At 34.1% G+C, this 20,662-nt stretch overlaps 1 protein-coding gene and 1 long non-coding RNA gene across 4 annotated transcripts in view; both read right to left on the minus strand.

The window, feature by feature from the left end:
• Positions 1-2,339: 2,339 nt before the first annotated feature.
• LOC130053394 (proteoglycan 4-like) overlaps positions 2,340-20,662 on the minus strand; it is a 33,719-nt gene continuing 15,396 nt past the window's right edge. Inside the window, exons 2-3 of one of the 3 annotated variants that reach the window (XR_008801970.1) lie at positions 17,941-17,964; positions 13,120-15,120 (exon numbers count right to left, since the gene is read on the minus strand). Coding sequence is in view for 1 of the 3 variants with exons in the window: in XM_056160548.1 (XP_056016523.1) it covers positions 3,835-5,667 (1,833 nt within the window). In the remaining 2 variants the exon portion in view is untranslated. Of the gene's footprint in view, positions 5,668-13,119; positions 17,965-20,662 lie in introns of those variants that run through there. The other 2 variants (XM_056160548.1, XR_008801969.1) reach the window with 2 other exon arrangements.
• On the minus strand, positions 13,120-15,097 carry LOC130053395 (uncharacterized). Its single transcript, XR_008801971.1, has 2 exons — positions 14,960-15,097; positions 13,120-14,360 (listed from the first exon to the last, which is right to left on the minus strand). It is a non-coding gene; the product is annotated as an uncharacterized LOC130053395 (long non-coding RNA).

A 20,662-nucleotide genomic window follows, 5' to 3' on the forward strand; every position in this document is an offset into this window, starting at 1 on the left:
AATGCCTGTTGAACGACATAAAAAAATCGGAATCCTACATGCGTGCGCGTGTATGCACGTGCAACGTTTTCTTTCATTTCTTGGTACTGAAATGACTATATTGAACGTACTACGTGTAATTAAAGGCAAAAATAAAATGATTTTTTGCTATAGATTCACAAGGACATCACTTTTTAATTCGGGGAGGTTTGGGGAACATGGGTAACGGTCCCCGTTACAATTAGAACTAGTTTGCTCTTGTTTTGTTCTTTTCTTCTTATCATCATTTTTTTAAAATAAACCTTGCACATTGAAATGTTAACAATTATGTATGCTGTATGCCCGAGAGGGCCGTAATTTGGAAATAAATCATATTCTACTATACCGGTAGAAGGTCAATCCCTCTATACCGGAAGTATTTGAAAAAAATGACGATTTTCCGATTTCTTCGAGTGATTTCTCAGAGATGGCTGGATAGATTTTCTTGAAATTTTCAGGAATATTTCTTATGAAATGACTTTGCTGTGGTTATTTTTGTTTTTCCAAAATTCACTTCCGGTAGGAAAATTTGGCCGATTTTCTGTTTCTCAAACGAGATTTTGTCCAGTATTTTTCTTGGAAAGGGTAAAAGATAGGTTCATCAAATATTCAGGGATGATCAATCTCTGTTTGTAAGCATGCAATAGGGTGTTGAGCATGTCGACCGTTACTTCCTGTCGTCACCGGAAGTGATTGAAATAATCGTAAATTTCAAACTTTTTCTTTTAAATTGAAACTTATACTAGTTTATTAAGTCTCTTTCAAAATGTCAAAAGAATATTGACCCCGTCGGTAGTCAAAACGACTACTTCCGGTTTCTTGATAAAATACTTTTTTACTTTTCGTCTCTTTGTCCCCACAAATCTCGCTTATATTTGAAGTGTTTGATATAATTTTCACTTGTCTTAAGGTATTCCGTGTATAATGAAAGGATAATGGACAATTTTGAAGGATTTAGATCAACATAAAAGTTTATTGTTAAATAATGATGAAAGTGAAGCATATGAAATTCACATGACTGATAAATGATTAGAGGCTGACCTTTTTGCACTTAAGACTTTTTGGAAGAGGTGTATGCTCTTTGTAAAAATAAGAAAAATCTAAGTTTCAAAAAATATGTTTGGTCAATGATTTATTTTATTTCATATTTTCATAAAAAGAAAGTGTATGTAACTTTCTACCAAGAGATAAGTATGAAAATATAATTTGCTTTTAAAATATTGTAATAAAACATGCTTTTCCCATATACTTCAATGTTAAATTCTAGGTGAAATAAATCAAGCAGTAAACAACATTTTGAAAATTCCTATCGTAGATTATTTTTATTTGATGAACCCTTTAAAATGATACCATGATTACAAATATTCCACTATTCATTTATTAGATATGAGATATGGTCATTATGCATTGAATACCTTAAGGTAGCTCTCTACACTAAAGCTTAAACTCTTCATGACACTACGTCACAAGATGGCGATTTAAATGTTTTGTGGAATTATTTGCATCGATCGATTTGTAAAAACCTATCATGGTAGCTCAGTGGTTAAAGCATTGGGCTGGTGAACCACACATCTCGAGTTCAAATCCGCCAGAGCCTTTTGTTCATATGTGTTGAAATATGTTTTTTGAAAAACATGTTTTTATCCAAATTTGCATATTTTCTGCCTTATCATATCTACACATTTTATTTTATCATATCTTTTATGATTAAATCAATTCGTACTGATTTGAGAAACTATTTCAGGGTGTAGTGAATCACCTTAATAATTATGAATCATGATATCGACACTGATGTAATATTTAAAGTGTAATGGACCATACTGAATTGTGGAATTTTAAGAACACCCGGATTGAGTTTCGCAACTACATGATATGACACGGCGATATTAAACACGATATGAACGTGCTTATGATGAAAAGAGAAAACACTGTAGCTATATATATATTTTTTAATAAATATATTTTATTTGGAAGCATGTACTTTTGGTGGGGATAAAATATCCCAGGATATTCCATCTTATTCCTCATCTATGGTGCCAGGGGCCCATTGCATTTGATGTAGTTTTTTTTATTAATGGCATACATGTAAAACCTATAGGGTACCAAATTTGATACACCAGATGCGCATTTCGACAAATAATGTCTCTTCAGTGATGCTCAACCGAAATGTTTGAAATCCGAAATAAGTTTTGGAGCTATTATAGGGAAAAACAGTGTGCCAATATATATATATACATATATATATATATATATATATATATATATATATATATATATATATATATATACGATATTAAATCTTAATGAATGTATAAGACATATACACATACATTCATATACATATACATAAATACGATATCCATAATACTATATCAAATATATACAAATATGATAGAGATATTTTTCATTCATCCATGCTGCCAGTGGGGAACAACCTTAAACACACAATGTCCATATGTTCCCCTCCAAGCAGCGCTACTGAAGGACAGGCCCCTTCAGAAAGCCTGACTATTTTTAATTATTATCGTTACAAAGTCATAGAAATATCATAAAACCATTTATAATTGAAGTTGAAATTCGGTGTTTTATAAGTCTCATATTGGTACAATAAATTTGTTTTTACAAAACAGGAAATTTCATTAATATTTTCTTCTTTATTTTTCATATCTTAGCTTTATTTTTATTTTATATATGTAAAAAGCTGTATATGATAATAAATAATCTATTCAAATGGTAGTTTTATTTTCTTCATGAAAAAATCCTAATGCAACATGTTTCCATTTTAATTTGAATGTCAAATGATTGTCTAATTTCTTCCATATCAATTGTACGTTTCAACAATCAAAGATTAAATGTTTTGTGTGTTCGAGTGTTTGGCAATACGGGTATTAATTAGATACCTTCTTATTTCATTTCTGAACATATTTATTATCAAGTACATCAAATAAATTCTGCTAATTGCTTGTCTTTGATTTTAGTGATTTTTTACTGATAAATATTTGTTTTGTTTTTTTACTGAAGCTATAAGATTGGATGTTAAGAAGACAGCAAAACAAATTATGGGAACTGTGAAACAAACTTTAAAATTTGTATATTTGAGTCATGAATGGTGTTCGTTTGGTATATTTTGAGATGTATAAGTCTATTGTTAGATTTGTAAACAATGATGTAAGGAACTGTGTTTAGGATATAAGCAAGCTTCAATCAGGTTATTATTTTATTAAAGAGTATTTGTTTTACTCGACAAGTGGTTAAGTAATTCTGGATTAGATATGCTTCATTTATTGCAATACACATCGTTTACAGAATTCAGAGACTTGATGTGTTATGTGATTTTGATTTCAGTCAATCTTCTCTGCTTATCTACATGATAATTAAAATCAATGACCAATGATGATTAGAATGGAAATGAATCATGTGATGAAAATAGAAATGAATTCGCATATGCTGGTAATCTCTCACAATGACGAAGCTACACCAAATATTTTCCAAATTGGAAGAATAACAAGAAATAGTTAAGAGTGTGGTCCTTTACAAGAATACATAGGGAAAAAACAAACAATCAAGAATCCATGATAACTACTGATATACAGATTTGCTAATTCAATACGCAATTACATTCACAACTTCTGAAAGTACAATATCTGAAAAGTTATCGAAAATCATCAATAACTGATTAACCAATACTCTCAATCATTTTATTGATCAACTATACATAACTACCAGCATGCAGTTTATAAACATGATTAATAAATTGATCGTCACTCGGAAACTAACTTTATATTACTAGTATTCTCTTGATGATAATATCGACAGTTATTTGAAAATGCTAAAAACTCCTACCCCAATCGCACCTCCAACAGCATTACCAATCATACCTCCGATAATACCCCCAACTACAGCCCCCAGTAAAGGGACCGGAATTAAAGCCTGTCCAACGACACTTCCATATAATCCAGCAGGAACGCCCACTACAGAGGAAAAAGTTTCCATTGCCAAAATTCTCTTTCTATGTTCCTTTCCGCACTCCATATCCACTTCAGTCATTATATCGTAAATTTTCTTCCCAAGAAAGACACTTTCAAATACAATTGTAGTAATAACAGCACTCTTTGTTATCCAAGGTGATGGTTTTCGGGCACTTTTGGTGGCATTTTCAGCTGCCCTACCTGTAGATGTATTAAACCCTTTACCCGATGTAATGGATTCGTGCATTGTTTTGACTATTTCCTTTTGGGCTGGTTTAGCAACAGCTTTCTTGGCTACCTCATTTGAAATTGATTCTGACGCTGCTTTCGCAACAGACGGTGCAGCGGATTTGGTTGCTTCACTCGAAATAGATTTTGATACTGCTTTCGCAACAGACGGAGCAGCGGATTTGGTTGCTTCATTTGAAATTGATTCTGACGCTGATTTAGTAACGGTCGGAGCAGTCGATTTGGCTACCTCATTTGAAATTGATTCTGACGCTGCTTTCGCAACAGACGGCGCAGCGGATTTGATTGCTTCACTCGAAATAGATTTTGATACTGCTTTCGCAACAGACGGCGCAGCGGATTTGGTTGCTTCATTTGAAATTGATTCTGACGCTGATTTTGTAACGGTCGGAGCAGCCGATTTGAATGTTTCGTTAGAAATTGATTTAGACGCTGACTTCGCTACTGACGGAGTACCTCGTTTAGGTAATTTCTTCGAAATCGATTTTGAAACTGACTTTGCAATGGACGAAGTAGTCGATTTGGCTTCTTCATTTGAAATAGATTTTGACGTTGCCTTCGGGACAGACGGAGCAGCGGATTTTTCTATCTCGTTTGACATTGATTTTGATACTGATTTAGCAATTGTCGGGGCACCTGATTTCCCTTCTTCATATGAAATTGATTTTGATGTTGCCTTCGCAAACGATGGAGCAGCTGAATTGGCTATTTCGTTTGAAATTGGTTCTGATACTGATTTAGCAAGAGACGGAGCAGTAACGAAACAGATACCTGGCATTTGTAGTTTGATTAATTTGCTCCATGGTTGTTTTGAAAAGAAATATGTTGTTGTCTTTGGACTACTTTTTGTTTGGAAAAAATAGAGATATCTATTTATAGTCGCTGTTATGACAGAGGGCGTTCCGTGTTTCAATGGCCTTAAACTTCCATCAGTCAATGTTGCATCGATAGCTCCTGCCAAAGTCTGTTTACTGATACTACTATGCAGCAATTCTAGGGAATTATTGTTGTCTGAAAAAATCCAGTTAACATAGCACTCACAATTGTTAAAGCATATCAAATATTTCGTTTCACCCACCCTTGACTCTGCCTTTTCTATGAATGTATCTGTTTCTGTTTCTGTTTCTGAATTCTCTTTTGGATACTCATTGCGTGAAACAATTTCAACGCGGCTGTTTTTAAAATCGAAAATATCTTCAACATTTTGGTTTGTGCCACTGAATTTTAAACTTTCTTTTGTAATTTTTGCTGGATAGTGTCCGTAAACATATTCTTTCCACTGACATTGATAGTGATAGATTTGGCATTCCTTGTCATCTACTTTACCAATAAAGACGTGATGATAATAGCCCAATGTTTCTCTGTATATTTTCACATGACGACAAGATTTAATCTTTTTCTTGAATTCCTCAATTGTTTTCACTTCCGTTGTCTGAAAATAAATAAAAGAATATATATATATATATATATATATATATATATACATATATATATATATATATTAAAATATCTCTATTTCGAATATGGTTTATCCCGAATACCGCACTTGAGTCGAAGTCGACCGCCGATCCTGGCCGTTTTCCCTATATAAGTGATTAAAATAACTTCTGATATTTCGAACACGGTAATCTCGAATACTCCTCTTATGTCGAAGTATTTTCAAGGTCCCATACCCTGAATTCACCTGGTTTATCTCGAAGTGCAGTCAATTTTCCGCTCTGCTTACCATATCTAGCGTCGTTAACTTACACATTAACACCCGCGACTACATCAATTATAATTAATGACCGCTAATCCACGCTCGCCTTTTTTGAGTAGACCCAGGTCGCAATAAATGGTTCAACAGCTTAGGTGATTAGTGAAGCCTTCCAACGTAACGGCTAAAGTTCACCACCAATAATGTACAAATACACCCGATTCCAGGGATGGTGTTTTGAATGACATATGCTCTATCATTAAAGCTGACATGAATTAATAAATATAGTATAATTCTATATGTCCGCCATATTTCTCTGCTAATCCGCCATATTAGTTGGAATTTCTATTGTTATATGTATCGGGGTTCGCATCGTATATAAGGGGACGTGCTTTGCTACGCTTCACTTCACATCAGTGTCTTCGATTTACCTGTGCGGGTAGCTTCGACAGGTAACACGTACATCTCCGATACTAATCAAGAAGAAATGAAATCACGTTTTGGAACACCACGCAGTGCTCAAAATTATAATAAACATATCGTACAGTAGTATATCATTCTAAATATATATATTTGGATAAATATATATAGAATGCCTTTTCTTTACGTGAACGTGCGTACATTTGCAGTAAATATGTCAAAACTACACAAAAATGCGGAGAAATATTTCATCTTTTATCTAATGATAAAATGGAATAAGCAAAGAGTATACAATCTATACCATTCACAATTACTTCAAGTAAAAGGCAAAGACATAAATACTACTGTACTTATAAAAATGGCATGTATGCTCGCCATGAAAACGCATCGAATGCGGACGACTATTTACCTGGACCTACTCGTAATATCTGTAAAGGACCGCAGATGTACGTGCACACTTGTCGAAAATACTCTAAGTAGTAGTAAAACTCCCTTTATTTGCATAATCCATGAAACAAAACGATAAACTCCATTTGCATTCCAACAGTAAACATTGTCCATTGTACAGACTGCGACACACTTAGCCCGTGCCGATCAGCTATCTTCAATCAGGGGAAGTATCAGAGTATAATATTTATAAATCAGGAAATCATTTAGGTACATAACTTTGCATATACAACACTGTACGAGTGTATGGGATGAGAGAGAGAGAGAGAGAGAGAGAGAGAGAGAGAGAGAGAGAGAGAGAGAGATAACGACGAGAGAGAGAGAGAACCGATGATCTTGTAATAATCGTGCTCTTGCTTATTCATGTAAATTAGTGTTCAGAGTGAAAGGAGTGAGTGTGTATATTATCCGGACCCGGTGAGGGCCTGTCCTAAGACACAGTTAAATTATTCTAACTAGATTTCACGTAGCAATGGACATTTAGGTAATATGGATTTGACTTACATCAAGAAGGAAAAGAAAAGAAACGAAATTGGAGAATGTAGAGAAGCATAAAGTGAAATTATTGGAACAAAATTTGGCAGTAAGTGTATCCTTTCTGAAAACTTTACCTGAATGTGTTTAGTGCTCCGAAGAACTCACAGTTTTTGTACATTACACGCATATCAGTATATCACTATGGCAAATCAAGAGAACAACTCAAATTTGAGTGCCTCTCAAATTTTAAGTGACTGCAGAAATGTGTTTTATTGATCACTGTTCGTTATCTTCACCTTGCATGAAGACTCGTCAACAACAACAAATGTTGACTTAGTAACAATGGTCAAGACATTAGTTGATACTATGGGAAGGATGGAATCCAGGTTATCACAAATAGAGACAAACACAAATGCTCTGAAAACAACAATGGATACAAATACAGGAACACTAAAGCAAATACAGAAGGACACTAACAGAGTGAACACAACAGAACGAGAAGTGAAAAGAGTGGATAAAAGGGTGGCAGATTTAGAGTCCGAAAAACAAGGGAACTCACTCCTATATGATGAAGTGAAAGAAACTACAGAAAAATTATCAGAAAGGATCAAAAAGTGTGCTGAAACCAGATTTGTTGAAAAGGAGTTAGTTAAATTATAGTTATATAGTTGAATAATAGAACAATGCAGATCAATGAAATATAATCTACTTTTTGGAGGGACTGCAGAAGAGGAAGACGAAGTGTGTGAGGAGACAGTGAAGAAGTTTATAAACACAGAGATGAAAGTTGAGAATGCCAAGAATATAACATTCGAGAATGTCCATAGGATTGGAAAGAAAAATGACCCAAAACGCAGAGGAATACCGAGGTCGATTGTGGCAAAGTTTGCATGCAAGGTGAAGATAACGAACAGTGATCAATCTCATAACTCATATAAGCAATACAAAATAGATAGTTGGGCAAACACGGACCCCTGGACACACCAGAGGTGGGATCAGGTGCCTAGGAGGAGTAAGCATCCCCTGTTGACCGGTCACACCCGCCGTGAGCCCTATATCCTGATCAGGTAAATGGAGTTATCCGCAGTCAAAATCAGTGTGCCAAGAACGGCTTAACAATCGGTATAAAACACGTCAGACAGCATTTGCCCCATGATATAATAATGACATATCCAAAGTGAAACAAGCAACGAAGAACCTAAGAGGGGAGGGATACACAGTTAACGAACAATACCCTAATGAAATAGAGAAAAGAAGAAAGAAACTGCACCCGATAGCAAAGGCAAAAAGGAAGAAAAAATCCAAAGTTGTGTCGGTGAGAGACAAACTTTACGTGAACAACAGGATCATTAACCCGGGCAATTATGTATACACAGAGACAACATTTTTCTCCAGTAATCCACACGCACCACCCAGAAAGAACAAGCGCGCCCGTGCTGGTTCCACGCCTTACAGAGTTACATGTGACTAGGAACGCGCCGGAGGGCTCGAACAGATTCGTGGTAATCATGATGACTTTAGTGCTGCTACTAGTTGCCCTGCACATGTAGATAAGTTAAACGTTATCTTTTTAAATGTTTGTGGAGTTATGTCCCGTTTGCAGTATCCAGATTTTGTCACGTTTGTCAAAAGAAATGATATTTTATTCATTTTGTGTGGCAATAATGACTTAGGAGAGGAATTTCATTATATTTTAGTTTGTCCACATTTACGTTTGTACAGAAATCGTTTTATTAATTTAGAAAACAGAACAAATGTCAATATTATTAAATACAAAAATCTGTCCCAATCTAAAAATACTATCACTTTGAAAAAAATTATGTAAATTTATCACTTATATCAACACTTTGATTACTTAACTTTCATACGCTAGTCCTCCAGAATATGTACTCTGCATCATGTACATGTTCTAAATGTACGCTATATGTATAGGTGTACGTGTATGTGTGTATGTATGTATATGTTTTGTTTTTATTTTTTCCTTTTCTCTTTTGTTCTACTCTGGATACTGACTTTGTGTATTGTGTACTGTAGAATTTGTATTTCTTTATACCTTTTGTACATTGGTTTATTAGAATAAATCATCATTCATTCATATAAGGTTGGCTATCTAATTGATTTGAAGTTTAAACAAACAAAATCTCGAGTTTGTAAAAACTTTGTTGCTACGAAATATCGTGCTTTGTTGAAATTAACATTATCTCCCCGAAAATAAGGCTAATAGTATTAGATTTATTTTAGATTTATTTCCCAGAAGTAGTATTAATGCAACAGTATTTGAAAAACTGGAGTATTTGAACATTAGCAATAGAGTAATTTAGTTTTTAAATCGAGGTAAGCTACTGACAAACAAGTTGATGGTACAGGGATTTCAACAGTCTCGATTGAAGTCAGCATTTCGCAAATTCTATGGTCGTTATAACGATCTAGTTCGTCAATACAACCTCGCATTGGGTCAAATGCTGTCTGACGTGTTTCATACCGATTGTTAAGCCGTTCTTGGCACACTGATTTTGACTGCGGATAACTCCGTTTACCTGATCAGGATATGGGGCTCACGGCGGGTGTGACCGGTTAACAGGGGATGCTTACTCCTCCTAGGCACCTGATCCCACCTCTGGTGTGTCCGGGGGTCCGTGTTTGCCCAACTATCTATTTTGTATTGCTTGTAGGAGTTATGAGATTGATCACTGTTCGTTATCTTCACCTTGCAGTAAAACAACTTCGACTGAATCATGTCTTTGATACTTTTCATGATAAATGTCCATATCATTTGAAATATAATATGAGAAGAAAATGTAATTAATCCATCCAATCAACTATACCGAGTAATTAGTATCTATGGTTCTGCATCAAGAAATTATCAACAATCAGTACTGTTGTATTTAAGTTAGGATATAAAACACTTCTATGTGTTTCAATTTGAATGTCTTTCATCCTTTTTTCGTCTTCCCAATAATCACTCTTTTTGTTATTATACATATATCATATACCTAGTAGTGTATCAGCCCTGATACACCTATCTTGGCTAGGGTGAGACAGCTGCAAGTAGGTAGGGCTGTCTCGCCCTAAGGGCCGAGATATCTCTGTCTCGGCCCGTTGTCAAGGGGCTGTCTCGCCCTCAAATTTCAAATGGCTATTTCTTCTTTAATCTTTTGAAATCTAACATAACTACATGAAAAAATGATGTTAGGCACAATTTTTTTCAAATATAATACTTTCTTCCACGATAAAATTTAATTTAAGCAGAAAAATTAAATAAAAACGTTTTCAAAAACAGCGCTAAATTGTAGCGAGTATCTAAGCAAAGGGGGGGGGGGGGTAACCCAAGTAACAATTGTTTATTTAGAACAATAACACGTTTAACTTCATTTCAAAACAATCAACGTTCTAGGCGACAGAAAACAGTAGGAGGATTATGGAGGATGATACTGAAGCATTATTAGAAATTCCCGGTCCTAATGGAGATCAAAATGTTAATTTACGGCAATTTTGATGTAGAAAACTCCTTTAAAACGATTTCTGAAATCTAATATCCCGAGGACTTGGCAATAAAACGAGAAAAGCAGAACTAATATCTTCCGACGTTTTTCAACGACTTATAGATGCTAAACAGATGGGAAACGGTAAAAAAAAAACTTACTTCAGTATAAGGTAACATTCCCTAAGCAAATAAATAGCAGCATCAGATCTGTAGACATTCCAGTTCGTACGATGACGCCACGTAAACAAAGTTCTACAACTCTTACAAATTATATGAAAAATGAAAACGGGCGAGTTTGGTAAATCCGAAAAAAGAAATAAAAATAATTCACTTATTTCCAATTTTAGTATTCATTAGCAAGCCCCTAGGAGCTGCTTAATAGTATATACATGTACATGAACAGCACAGCGATAGATATGACGAGTTTCTCAGCCAATTAAGCAGTTCAGTTAATTGAAACGTCCAGATTCTAGACCACATGAGGGGATGTCCATGATTAATCATCCAATTATTGTGACCAGCAATGGAATAAAGCTACAAAACCCAGACTTTAGCATGTTTCACAATGCCAATAGTACTGGAAACATAACCATTAAAGTAAACTCACTGAAGGAATGAAATAGTCAAATATCGTTGTACAGTATACCATGTATTTATGTTTGGGTCAATACCCCCCCCCCCCCCCCCCCCCATTTTAAAAAAAATGTTTATCAACTTGTTGTGTTTTAGGTATATGATATAAACAATATCACACTCTAATGTTGATCTCGGACCTAGGATTGCCCCTCGAGTGATCTCGGCCCTTGCCTTACGGGCTCGGGCCGAGATCAACTCTCGGGGCCAATCCCAGGTCCGAGATGAACATTAGAGTGTGATATTCTATATGTAATATATATTGTGTATGTCATTTTACAAGGTTAGAAGGACCCATTGGAAATAACCCAAGTGGCTTTCATGGATAGACGTATACATTACATGTATATCCAGACCACCACATTTTAACATCAAATAATTTTAAAAGTTTTTTCTTTGTACCTACATGTATGTATTTTACAGGATCTCTTGTTTTAAATGCATGTCTATCTGTGATATTTTCTTGGGTATATGCCTATTCCTAAATAAATGATAATAAAATATTTAGTGAAGATTACCGCTTTGTAGTATGTATAAGGAAAAGAATACCGCTTAGTCAGAATTGTTCACAGGAATTGCGATATTTCCTCAATTTACAGGCCTCAAAAGGGGTGCGTATTAAATATATTCGGCAAAATACGATATATATGATTACCTATATAACTGTACAATAATTTGAATGCGAATAACTTAAGGATAATAACAACGGAGACTCGGACAAAGAAAGTAAACCATGGCAACCGCTTTCGAGATACATGTATAATCCCGGTTGAACTTTTGTTAGATTACTTTAAAAGTGTCATCATTTTATCCCGTGTGAAGGAGAGGGGTTGATTTTATTAATTTATTGTTATTTATATGCTTTCAAATTATTTCACTCCATTCACAAAATGTTAGAAATTACAACGAAACGTTAAGGATGACGATCCTCACTCGGGTTTTGTAATCCTTATGTTGTCATTCCTCTTGTCAAGTAGGTTGTTGAGATTTGTTTTTCATACATTTATTCGATAATTACATCCCTTAGTCAGTAGATTGATTGAAAATTGTTAATATATCGTAATGATCAGCATAAACACAAGGTCACCGTCAACTTCTTACAAACTGAAGACTTATTAAAATGAGTGCATCCGGATTCTTCTCATTTGAATCATTAGATCTATACACATTTATAGTAATATTGGTCCAATAATAGATTGCAGTTGTCTGCATTTACATATAGCTATTAAGTGATATACGAACAGCAACAATTCCTAGTGGTATTGTTCAATATACTCTTTGGAACACGTTCTCATACATGTAACAGCATTGATAAAATAAAGTAAAATAGAAGTACAGCAAAAGTATACGATTTGATATTATACATACAAACAAATGGATAGAGATGAACAAAACAATTATTTGTTGCTATTTATTGATTTTTTTATTAGGTATAAAGAATAGTTAGAATAATCCATAAATGTAACTTTTAAAATGCCTCAAAATCCTGGAGTCCCCAGGCTATTGGGTGCCCCTTTTGACAAATCTTAGATCCACTTCTGATAAACGTTTTAAACTAAATGAGACTTCTTGAAAGCTTCCATGCATTAGTTTGCCTCAATAGTGGTACAGACTAACAGGTTTTTCAACCCGCATCTGTTTCATCCATGGTATTTTCAAGGTCCAAACCAACTATAAGGAAGAAATTCGTTTATGTACACAAATAAAATCATAAATAAACACCAATGTCATTCATTAGCAATTCTGTTTATTTTAATAAATATAATGATCACAACTATCAAAGGTTTTGAAATGAAAGGTGGTACGAAATTTTCCATTCATATAAAATTTCTGATGTAAACCTTGATTATTTTTCCAATATGCATGTTTAAACTTGATTTACTACTGCCACTCTTATATTTGCTGCAAAAATAGATTTTTGTATAATGATATATAGCCAGATTTTTGTGATGCTTTCTTTTTTTATATTCGTGAGTTCTTGTAGTATGGATACTGATATATTTACATGCCTATAAATTCCTAACCAATAAACAACATTTACTCACAAAAAATATATTAGTATTTGCTGCAATAGCATAATGGTTTACAACAATCCATTAGAAGGATTTATCCTTGAAATAGCATGTCCGTATTAGTTTCTTCATACAAACTGATTATAAATAAGAATAGGAAGCTTTTTGAAGTACCTTCAATAAATATGGTCTTTGAAATTCAATAATTAAAAAAATTGAATATAATTTTGAACAGTTTAAATGTTTCTTACGGTGTGAATTGTGGTTTTCTGTTTTCTCTCAAAATTTCTAATAAAACATGTTGATAAAATTAAGATTCAATATTTTTAAAGTATGTATCATTAGTCCATAACTTGGTATCACTATCATTTACTGTTTGCTCTTTAACTTCTGATGATGCAATTAAACAAAAGTTTCCATTACCTCTTATCAATATTCAATAGACAATCACATACAATGCAACTCCACTCTCTTATATGACAACAATATTTCGAAAATGGTTGAATTTGACATGAGAAAATAGCATATTCAAAATACCTGGATAATTTTAATGGAGTGATTAAAACTGCAGAACTTTCTCCACATGTATAGTTAGAATAACAAAATTTTGTATACTGTTGTTTAAAACAACCATGAGCTGAACTTTCAACACAACATAAACATGGTTGAATAATATGCTTATTTCACTAATGAATAAAACCTTAGAAGAATTCGAAGTAGCTACACACAACTTACATTATATAAATATTGCATGTAGTTGAGGGTTAAATTGAAAATATTCACTCCGAGAAAAAAACCATTGTCAACCGAGGCGTAGGAATTTTTCTACGAGAGGTTTTAGGCACTTGATTTGATTTATTATTCTATCCAATCTCCATATGTATCCTGATAGCTGCATTTCTTCCATGTTCAATGTCAGAAGAGGCTTGGTATTCAGCCATTGACCCATCATATTGCTAAGAAAACAAAACAAAATTACTTTTCAGCAGATCCCTGTTGTGTCATCGTTTTGATTTTGTTGAAACATTTGCTACTAAAGTTTATAGGCAATAAATATTTTATTCATGCAAAATAAATTACAGGAAGAGGATTGAACAGCAGGCGCAGGACCTATTATCTGTTCTCTCCTTAAGTACTAAAGTTCAATACATTTATACGTCAAATTTATGCATTCATTGTCAATGTCGATCGCATGTAATTCATGGAGTCCTAACAAGCACAGTACGATCTGCAAAATCTGGATTGTTAGTTGTATGTACTTTAAAACTTTGCAAACATGCATGCATGTAGTGCTAAGTGCAATGTAGTGCGACAGCTTATCGACTCCTTTTCCCCTAGGTTACAATGACAGGTTTTCTTTCCTTCTTTTTTTCAACTATGATATAATTATTACTAATATACACTTCTTCTGACTCTCCCCTTCTGTGACAGTTGTAAATCAGAGTGTATGAAAATTGAAGATTTTGTATTTATCACCCCCCCCCCCTTGAAAAACGATGCTATGTGCCTAGATTGTAAAGGTCTGCGTATAACAATACAGAACAAATCAACTTACCGAGTTCATAGATACGTATCTTCGTTATTTTGTGTACATCTAGCTGATTTTGAGCCCTGTGACATAAGGCAATCCATAGAATACACTTCTGCAAGCTTGCGTTTTTGTTGATGGAAATTGTGTGAATTTGGCTCCATTAAGTTTGTCTGGATACCTACCGTCTGATTTACAGATTTCAGAGAAAAATGTATAATCATTCCTCATATAAAAAGATACGTACACACTGTATTATTAACGCATGATCAGTTGATGCATTACTGTGTTTACTATACAAAACATTGGTGCATGTCCGATGTTTGTCCGAGACTAGTGGTGGTGGGCGGAGCTTATTTTTTCAGCTTATTTCATTGGTCAGAATATAAGGTCACGAACTTCTGTTGATCGGTGTATAGACCCATATCATTTTCAAAATATTCACCATGTTTTTTCAACCTAAAAGAGCGAGATATTTACTTTCTTTGTTATAAAATATTTACTTACACTATTCTTTCATGTTTACGGATGATTTTTTTTATGGGCCGGCCTATTCTATGATATAAGTTTGGAGAAGTCGTATCCGTTTCTGTGGGACAGGTGTCTGTTACCGCGGAAGTGTTCTAATAAAGAATGACGTCTTTTATTTATCTTTTTTTTTTGGACAAGACTTTATACATTATACTTTTTAGGACCACGAAAAAATAATTCATTTTATGATATGTAAAACTTAAATGTCAAGACCTTTGCGCCATACATTTTGCAAATCGAAGTATTCTATAATTAGAAGACAGAAAATCAATAAGTGTTTGAAAGACGGTGTGTGGTATAGACGCCACGCCATCAAGCTGAACATACAAGGGTTGCACAAGATAACATGTAATACTGCAGGGCGGATCCAGGAATTTTGGGGGAGTTCACCATCAGAATGCGTTATTTTTTTACTTTTTACAGGAAAATCATCAAACGAAAGGGGCGGGAGGGGGGTTCGACCCCCGGAACTCCCTCTGGATCCGCCCCTGACCTGGAACATTACATTAAGTATAGCGAAATTTTGCCAAGATTTAGGGTTGCGGAATAGGGATGGGAGTGTTTGTGTACAGACGTATTTAAAGTTGACATGAATTAATAAATACGTACACCTTTCTCATCTTATCCGCCATATTTCTCTCAGGTAGCCTAATTTACTCTACCCGTATATACTCCAAATGTGATTGTCACACCTGAGTGATTTTTCTAGGTGGACTCGACCAGTGCACATCTCCGATAGTAAAAAAAGGAAATGAGAAACAAATAAAATAACATTTTAAAACATTATGCTTTGCTCAAAATTACAAAATATTGATTGTATACTAATGCAACATTCTGGAAGTTTAGATAAGTTAGACAAAAATGCAAAAAGAAAAAGCTTTTCTTGCATACTTGCAAGTGCATGCAAGTATTTGCATTTTCTAATAAAATAAATGCGGATAACTCATTTGCCAATTACATACTGATAGAATGGAATAGACAAAGAGCATAAAATATATTATTTTTATCAATTCTTGCAAAATAAAGATGCATGCCATATGCATAATATGCAAAGCACAAGGTATAATCGCCAAAAAAAGTATCAAATACGGGCGTCTATTCAACAGGTATCGGAGATGTGCACTTACCGAAAATATTAGATTCTCTTTATTCTGATAAATCCACGAAACAAAATGATAAACTCCATTTGTATCTCGTTAGAACTTTACAACACGTTCTCATTCCATTATACAGACTGCGATACACTTCACCCGTGCCAAACAGGTTGTCTTCAATCAGGGGAGGTGTCAGAGTCGAAAAATTTTCCTGTTTTGAATGCTTGTCTGGTCGAGGTTTTGCAGTTTGTAGAAATCGGAAACCTAATATCTGGTTGGATATATTGCGTGCACAATTCAAATTTTCTTGATGATCATATACAAACTTGGATATACAAATAAGGGAATAATGATCGAAAATACACATCTGTGTGCAAATGCGTGTATTACATTTACAATCCATAATAAACAGTTCATTACACAAAGACACATATGAAAGGAAATTTATAAACGAAAATATAGTTTTGTTTTCTCTTTTGGAACCACATAATTATTTACGGTCTCTTATGTCCATATTCATTGAGAGAGAGAGAGAGAGAGAGAGAGAGAGAGAGAGAGAGACCGTCCTACTTTGATTTAAAATATATCATTTCACAGAAGGAAAGAAAATTGATCACTTATATAAATGTAAGCTTACAAGCATTAAAAATTTCCAGCTACATGTATTTAAAAATTTGTGATTGACAATATATTGGAAACTTACAGAAGTTGATGCTTATAATTGAATTCATTACAAATTTTAAAAAAATAGTTTGAACTGTGCATGTAGAAAATACTGACTTTGTATGTTAGAATAACGGGAAAAAAGTAAATTGTCAAAAAAAAGTGGGGAAAGCAGACCAGCCTTCCTGCCCACCCCAACCCCCTGTTTTCGTGCCTGAAACAACATATCAATTCGTGTTGAAAGAAAGGTGCATATCTACATTTCATTAAATTCCAAAGGAGCTCGAATTTATGTGTTCCCCTATTAATTATTTTGTATGCAAGATTCGTTCCCGAATTTAGAATCATGCTTTCAGTCAGAGCAGAAATGAATTCATTTTGAAGTACATCTAGTTTGAATGCAAATGTTGGGTTCCTTCTTTTAATTTCATCAGACTCGTTAGAAACCCCTCTCCCAAACTATGCAGCTTTGTTTTTATTGATATCTAAATCGGTATAAATGAATCCGGATATAAATTATATGTTTTTTCGTGATCATATAGATATTGATACTGAAAATGAAAAAAGAAAATGTTTATATTCTTGCCTTCTGCATATCCTACTAATGCATTACAGTATATTGACATTGTATCATATCAAATAAAACCTCAACACGAATTTTACTGATTTATGCATACTAACATCTTATCGAATACATTTGAATTTGAAATTTCTACGTACAGCGGTATGGCCATTGCACCAGATCTACGAAATGAAAATATTTATGAATAAATTACAACCAAGCCTCAACGTATAATCATTATGGCATGTTACAGAAACGTTAAAACACACAAATGCTATAGTCCTGCAATGCATGCATGCGATTTTTCTGAATACATGTATTTATGTATTCATGAATGAAGTTCCTACGCTTAAAAATTATCTTGGTCTGTATAATACATTTTGTTTTGTGATTTGATTTACCATTCCATACACTGTGTAAATGAAGGAAAACTTGGTAAAAGTGCAATTCTACATGCACCATACAATTAGTATGCATGCATGTGTTGCAAAGCAAAATGTACATGTAATAACCAGGCATGTATCGTCATTTTTCATGGGGGGGGGGGGGGGGGTACAACAGGGGGAAAATGGAAAATTGAATTCTTCAAAATTTCTTGCCATTCAAAATAATAATTAAAAAAGATGAACGAAAACAGCAATAAAATAAAACAAAACACTCAAACAAACCAAGATGTTTTGTCCGATGTTCAAAGTCCTAATGTGGGGGTGAAGGGTTAAAGAGTCTTTTAGATTGACTACCTCAATAATTTCCCCCTACACTTCATTTTCTTCAATCGTTGGGGGTCGGATGGGGTGGTTAGAGTCCTCTACTATGAGTGCCTCATATATTCATTTTCTTAATTGGTGGTGGTGTGTGTCTTCTACTATTATATCAGAACTTTCAAGCTGGGGTAAGTGGGGGAGGGGTTGTCACTCAATTTATCTTTTATTTGCATTACAAACTAACAAAAAATGGATATTGTTATTAAAGGTGGGTGACAGACACTCTGTCCTCTCCCCTTGATGTTTGATAACGACGCATAATATGATAAACTCGATTATTACATTTTGCATTAGTACAATTTGCGTCGAGTTAGACGCAGAATGTAATAACGCAAAATGGCATAGATATATATAAGATCTATTGAGCGCCAAATTAGCATAAAATGAAGTAATTGAAAATAACATTATTTAAAAATATGTTTAATTTTTAATTATTGCGTGCTTTAAATGAATCAAATAAATCTGTATTATCAATTAATGAGAGCAGTATTGAGTTACTAGTACTGTTCTTCTTTTATTGAATTAACGATATCATTTGTCTTAATAAGAACACGATTATTACAAGATCATCGGTTCTCTCTCTCTCTCTCTCTCTCTCTCTCTCTCTCTCTCTCTCTCATTCCATACACTCGTACAGTGTTGTATATGCAAATTTATGTACCTAAATGATTTCCTGATTTATAAATCTGCAATACTCTGACCAGTAAATCATATGGTATAAGGATTCAGGCACAATACAGGGTAAATATTATGCTCTGATACTTCCCCTGATTGAAGATAGCTGATCGGCACGGGCTAAGTGTGTCGCAGACTGTACAATGGACAATGTTGTTTACTGTTGGAATGCAAATGGAGTTTATCGTTTTGTTTCATGGATTATGCAAATAAAGGGAGTTTTACTACTACTTAGAGTATTTTCGACAAGTGTACACGTACATCTGCGGTCCTTTACAGATATTACGAGTAGGCCCAGGTAAACAGTCGTCTGCATTCGATGCGTTTTCATGGCGAGCATACATGCCATTTTTATAAGTACAGTAGTATTTATGTATTTGCCTTTTACTTGAAGTTATTGTGAATGGTATAGATTGTATACTCTTTGCTTATTCCATTTTATCATTAGATAAAAGATGAAATATTTCTCCGCATTTTTGTATAGTTTTGACATATTTACTGCAAATGTACGCACGTTCATGTAAAGAAAGGGCATTCTATATATATGTATCCAAATATATATATTTAGAATGATTTACTACTGTACGATATGTTTATTATAATTTTGAGCACTGCGTGGTGTTCCAAAACGTGATTTCATTTCTTCTTGATGTCCTATAAATTAGTATCGGAGATGTACGTGTTACCTGTCGAAGCTACCCGCACAGGTAAATCGAAGACACTGATGTGAAGTGAAGCGTAGCAAAGCTCGTCCCCTTATATACCATGCGAACCCTGATACATATAACAATAGAAATTCCAACTAATATGGCGGATTAGCAGAGAAATATGGCGGACATATAGAATTATACTATATTTATTAATTCATGTCAGCTTTAATGTTTATTTTTGTTCAAATAGTGTAATACAATGAATTCCGAGAATTTTAAAAGTAATCTATAAAAACAACAGACTCCTGGGGGGAAAACACAATGAAATCACGTGATGATATAAATATAACCAGACACTTTACATTTCATCGGTATTTGATTTATTCATTGGGGGGGGGGGGTGTTTTGTTTTGTTTTGGTTCTGTTTTTGTTATTTATTTATTTTTAAGTCTCTCAAACGAAGTTTGGAGACTTATTGTTTCTGCTCAGTTCTTATCATTCTTATTATTCTTCCGCTTTTTTCTCGCAACTAAAACTGTCAGACAACGTTCTCCGTAACCAGTTGATGAAAGTAATAGTGTAATGTATTTACATTAAATTCTGGGATCGTACCTGGTCAATTCCAGGGTTTGGGGTATTCAACAATAACTAATTTAAACTAAATGGTATTATTTTAGTGGACTGCCAAAATATACAAATACGTCCTAACCTTATCTAGGTTAATTATAATCAAACAGAGAATCACTATATCAATCAGAGGCAAGCAACGATAAACTGGTAGTGCTAACTTA

The sequence above is a fragment of the Ostrea edulis genome, chromosome 3, assembly GCF_947568905.1.
Source record: "Ostrea edulis chromosome 3, xbOstEdul1.1, whole genome shotgun sequence".
In the NCBI taxonomy this organism is placed as follows: Eukaryota; Metazoa; Mollusca; class Bivalvia; order Ostreida; family Ostreidae; genus Ostrea; species Ostrea edulis.